The sequence below is a fragment of the Ipomoea nil genome, unplaced genomic scaffold (genome assembly GCF_001879475.1).
Source record: "Ipomoea nil cultivar Tokyo-kokei standard unplaced genomic scaffold, Asagao_1.1 scaffold0036, whole genome shotgun sequence".
NCBI classification, from domain to species: Eukaryota; Viridiplantae; Streptophyta; class Magnoliopsida; order Solanales; family Convolvulaceae; genus Ipomoea; species Ipomoea nil.
Genome location: NW_017616464.1, coordinates 1 through 4,999, shown reverse-complemented (window position 1 = coordinate 4,999; position 4,999 = coordinate 1). Strand labels below are relative to the sequence as shown.

General features: G+C 66.9%; 1 protein-coding gene across 1 annotated transcript; it reads left to right on the top strand.

Annotated features, from left to right (window-relative positions):
- Window positions 1-243: 243 nt before the first annotated feature.
- LOC109175514 (hornerin-like) lies at window positions 244-4,974 on the top strand (the record flags this gene model as incomplete). Its single annotated transcript, XM_019324817.1, has 2 exons — window positions 244-2,407; window positions 3,013-4,974. Coding segments are annotated over 2 exons (4,126 nt in total), but the record flags the coding sequence as incomplete, so codon positions are not given.
- Window positions 4,975-4,999: the final 25 nt, after the last annotated feature.

Genomic DNA, 4,999 nt, shown 5'->3' with positions numbered 1-4,999 from the left:
AGGCGACCAAGGCGGAGGGAGAAGAGGAACCCAGGGCGCAAAAAGCGGACGGGAAAAGAGCGGGGAGCGCCAAAGGGAGAGCAGCAACCGGGAGGCAGCACGGGCCCCGCGCGGGAGGCGAAGGGACAAGGGGAACGAAAGCGGGGGGAAGGCAGCGGGGCCGGCGGGGCAGGGACGGGCAGGGGAAGAGCCGCACAACACGGAAAGGAAGGCCAGGGGGGGGGGCAAGGAGGAAACCCACAGGGGGACGGAAGAACAAAGCAAGGGAGAGCCGGGCCCGGGCGGGGAAAGAGGCAGCGAAGGAGGGGCGAGACGAGGACCGGCGGGAGCAGCACCACAGGGAAGAACGGAAAGACAAGGGCCGGGAAAAAGAGGGCCCAGCGGCAAGGGCGGCCAACAGGAGGAAAGGAAAGCGGGGGAGAAGGCAAAACAAGGGAGAGGCAGGAGAGGAAGAGGGGGAGCGGGCAAGAAACGGGGGGCAAGCCGGCCCACACCAGCAAAGGAGGGAGCAAGGACGCAGTGCAAGACGGGGAGGAAGGACGGGGCCAGGGAGAGAAGCAGGAGGGAGGCCGCAAGCGGGGGGGCGGGAGGTGACAAGACACCGGACGCGGCAAGAACGCGAAGGGCAAACAGGGCGGCAAAGGCGCAACAGGGGGCCAAGAGACGGGGCCAACCGGCGAAGCAAGGGAAGGAGGGAAAGAGGGCGGCGCGGGAACAACAAAGGACGGGGGGAACGACGCGGGGGCGGCAAGGAGCAGGAGGCAAGAGGCAAACTGGAAAAGCAGGGGAAGGGGGCGGGAGGGGGCACCAAACGGAGGCCGGCCCAACGCGGCAAGAAGAACCGAGGAACAAGGCAACAGGGCGGGAGGGGGGCCGGGACAACCGCAAGGAAGGAGGAGCCAGGGGCGAAGAAAGAGAAGCCGGGAGGGAGGGAGCACCCGAACCGGAGCGAGGGGAACGCACAAGGGAACCAGGGGGGCAGAAGCGGGCGAACGGCAACAGGAGAGACAACAAGGGCCGGCCAGCCAACAACCAGCCCAAAGCGCGAGCGCAGGGGAGGAAGCGAGAAGAGAGGGGAAAGCGCGGGCGACGAACACGGGGCAGGGGCAACAAGAAACACAACGAGGCCAACAAGAGACAAGAGCGAGGAGGCAAGAAACAAAGGCGAGGAGGCAAAACGGAGAAAGGACAAAGGGGCCAACGAGCAACGACGGGAAGGCGGGGGGAAGCACAGAGCGCGGGCAAAGGACCCGCGCAAACGAGCGGGAAGCCGAAAGAGAAGGGAAGGGCAAGGACGGGGGGAAGGAGGGCGGGGAAAAGAAGGGGAGGGAAGACAAGGAAAGAAGGGCAGGAACAGGGCCAAGAAAGAGAAGGCCCAAGGGAACGCGGGCGGCGGGGCGGAGGAGGAACCAGGACCCCCGGGCCGCAAAGCGCGGGGGAACCAAGAAGAGGAAACGCAAAGAAGGAGGGAGAGGAGACAGGGCGGGAAGGGGAGGCGAAGAAACCAGGGGAGAGGCGAGGAAAAAGGACCGCGCGAGGCAAAGGGCGAAAAGAGGGAGGCACAGGGAAAAAGAAAACAAAAGAAAGGAGGGGAGGAAGGGAAAGGGCAAGAGAAGGGCGCGAGGGCGAGGCAAAGGCAAGCGCCGGAAAAGGGCAAAGACCCAGGGAGGGGGACGAGGCCAGGGCAGGAGAAGGGGGGGAAACGGGAAAAGGCGAGGGAGAGGAGGAGCGGCGAGGAAGGGAGGCCAGAGCGGGGAGGCGGCGGGAAAGCGGGGACCCCGGAAGAAAGCGAGGAGAGGAAGGCAAGGGGCGGAGGGAGCGACGACAGAGCCGAGGGGGGGGGGGAGGAGGGGGCGGGGGAAGGGAAGAACGGGGGGGCCGGCGGAGGGGAGGGCCGGGAGAGGGAAAAGAAGAAGCAAAGGGCGCAGAGGGGGGAGGAAGACCAGGGGGAAAAACCGCAAAAACGAAAAGGGAGAGGCAGAGGGGCAGGCGGACAAGGGAGGCGAAGGGGAAAGGGGGAACGGGAAGAGGAGGAGACCAGGAAAGCGCCGAGGGAGGAGAAGGGGCAAGGGGTGGGGAGGCCGGGAAACGGGTGGAAAGGGAAGGCAAGGGCGGCGAGGGAAAAGAAAGAAGAACCAAAGAAGAAAAGCAGCGGGAGGCCGAAGCGGCAGGAAGGGGCGGGGCGGGGAAGACGCAGAAGCAGCGAAGGACGCAAAAAGACGAGGGAAAGGGAAAGAAGAGCAGAAGGCGAGCCAACGACGAGAAACAAAGGCGCGCGGGCAACACGGCGGAGGGGCGAGAGGAGAGAAGGGGGGGCGACAAAGGAGGCGAAGAGGCAGGAGCAACGGAGGGGAAGGAGGACGGCGGAGGGAGAAGGGGCGCGGGGAGAAGAGGGCCGAAAGGAAAGGCAACCGCGGGGGCGGGGGGAGGGAGGGGGGCGGGGGGCCGAGGGCCGAGGGCGGCGAGGAAAGGAAAGCGAGAGCGCGGGGCGGAGAGGAGGGAGGAGGGAGGGGGAAGGAAACCGCGGGGGCGGGAGGGACCGACAACGAAGGGAAAACAGAAAGGAAAGAAGGGCACGACAAAGAGGCAAGGGCAGAGGAAGGACGGGAGGAAGCAAGGAGCAGGGGGAAGGCCGGGGGGGGAGCGGGACGAACCAAGGGCGCGAGGAGAAGGGGGGCGAGAGAGGAGGGGCAGGGCGGGAGGCGGGCAAGGAAAGGCGGGGGAGGGAAAGGCGCGGGAGGGAGCGGGAGGCGCGAGAGAGGCCAAACCCCCCGACCGGGAAGGGGAGCACAAAAGGGAAACGAGGGACGCCGCGGGGGAGCGAGCCGGACGCCCGCGACGACGGGGGGAAGGGGGAAGGGGGAGCCGACGACAGCGCACCAAAGGGGGGCGCCGGGGCCGGGGAGAGGGCGAGCGGAGGGGGGGGGGAGGGAAGGAGGAGGGGGGAGGGGGGAGGGGGGCAAGGGGGCCCAAAGAAAAGAAAAAAAAAGCGGGGCGGGCGGACGGGGACAGAAGGGCGGCAAGAGAGGGCGGGGGGGAGGCCGAGAACGCGAGCGGCGAAGCAAAGAACGCGGGCCGGACGAGCCGGAAAGGGAAAGAACGAGACGCAGGGGGAAGAAACAAGCGGGGAGGAAAGGGGAGGGAGGGAGCGGCGACGAGCACCGAGGCGACCAAGGCGGAGGGAGAAGAGGAACCCAGGGCGCAAAAGCGGACGGGAAAAGAGCGGGGAGCGCCAAAGGGAGAGCAGCAACCGGAGGCAGCACGGGCCCGCGCGGGAGGCGAAGGGACAAGGGGAACGAAAAGCGGGAGGAAGGCAGCGGGGCCGGCGGGCAGGGACGGGCAGGGGAAGAGCCGCACAAGCACGGAAAGGAAGGCCAGGGGGGGGGGCGAGGAGGAAACCCACAGGGGGGGACGGAAGAACAAAGCAAGGGAGAGCCGGCCCGGGGCGGGGAAAGAGGCAGCGAAGGAGGGGCGAGACGAGCGACCGGCGGGAGCAGCACCACAGGGAAGAACGGAAAGACAGCAGGCCGGGAAAAAGAGGGCCCAGCGGCAAGGGCGGCCAACAGGAGAAAGGAAAGCGGGGGGAGAAGGCAAAACAAGGGAGAGGCAGGGAGGAAGAGGGGAGCGGGGCAAGAAACGAGGGGCAAGCGGCCCACACCAGCAAAGAGGGAGCAAGGACGCAGGCAAGACGGGGAGGAAGGACGGGGCCAAGGGAGAGAAGCAGGAGGGAGGCCGCAAGCGGGGGGGCGGGAGGGGACAAGACACCGGACGCGGCAAGAACGCGAAGGGCAAACAGGGCGGCAAAGGCGCAACAGGGGGGCAAGAGACGGGGCCAACCGGCGAAGCAAGGGAAGGAGGGAAAGAGGGCGGCGCGGGAACAACAAAGGACGGGGGGAACGACGCGGGGGCGGCAAGGAGCAGGAGGCAAGAGGCAAACGGGAAAAGCAGGGGGAAGGGGCGCGGGAGGGGGCACCAAACGGAGGCCGGCCCAACGCGGCAAGAAGAACCGAGGAACAAGGCAACAGGGCGGGAGGGGGGCCGGGACAACCGCAAGGGAAGGAGGAGCCAGGGGCGAAGAAAGAGAAGCCGGGAGGGAGGGAGCACCCAAACCGGAGCGAGGGGAACGCACAAGGGAACCAGGGGGGCAGAAGCGGGCCAACGGGCAAGCAGGAGAGACAACCAAGGGCCGGCCAGACAACAACCAGCCAAAAGCGCGAGCGCAGGGAGGAAGCGAGAAGAGAGGGGGAAAGCGCGGGCGACGAACACGGGGCAGGGGCAACAAGAAACACAACGAGGCCAACAAGAGACAAGAGCGAGGAGGCAAGAAACAAAGGCGAGGAGGCAAAACGGAGAAAGGCAAGGGGGCCAACGAGCAACGACGGGAAGGCGGGGGGAAGCACAGAGGGCGGGCAAAGACCCGCGCAAACGAGCGGGAAGCCGAAAGAGAAGGGAAGGGCAAGGACGGGGGGAAGGAGGGCGCGGGAAAAGAAGGGGAGGAGACAAGGAAAGAAGGGCAGGGAACAGGGCCAAGAAAGAGAAGGCCCAAGGGAACCGGGCGGCGGGGCGGAGGAGGAACCAGGACCCCCAGGGCCGCAAGCGCGGGGAGAACCAAGAAGAGGAAACGCAAAGAAGGAGGGAGAGGAGACAGGGCGGGAAGGGGAGGCCGAAGAAACCAGGGGGAGAGGCGAGGAAAAAAGGACCGCGCGAGGCAAAGGGCGAAAAGAGGGAGGCACAGGGAAAAAGAAACAAAAGAAAGGAGGGAGGAAGGGAAAGGGCACAGAGAAGGGCGCGAGGGCGAGGCAAGGCAAGCGGCCGGAAAAGGGCAAAGACCCAGGGAGGGGGACGAGGCCGGGCAGGAGAAGGGGGGGAAACGGGAAAAGGCGAGGGGAGAGGGAGGAGCGGCGAGGAAGGGGAGGCCAGAGGCGGGGGAGGCGGCGGGAAAGCGGGGACCCCGGAGAAAGCGAGGAGAGGAAGGCAAGGGGCGGAGGGAGCGACGACA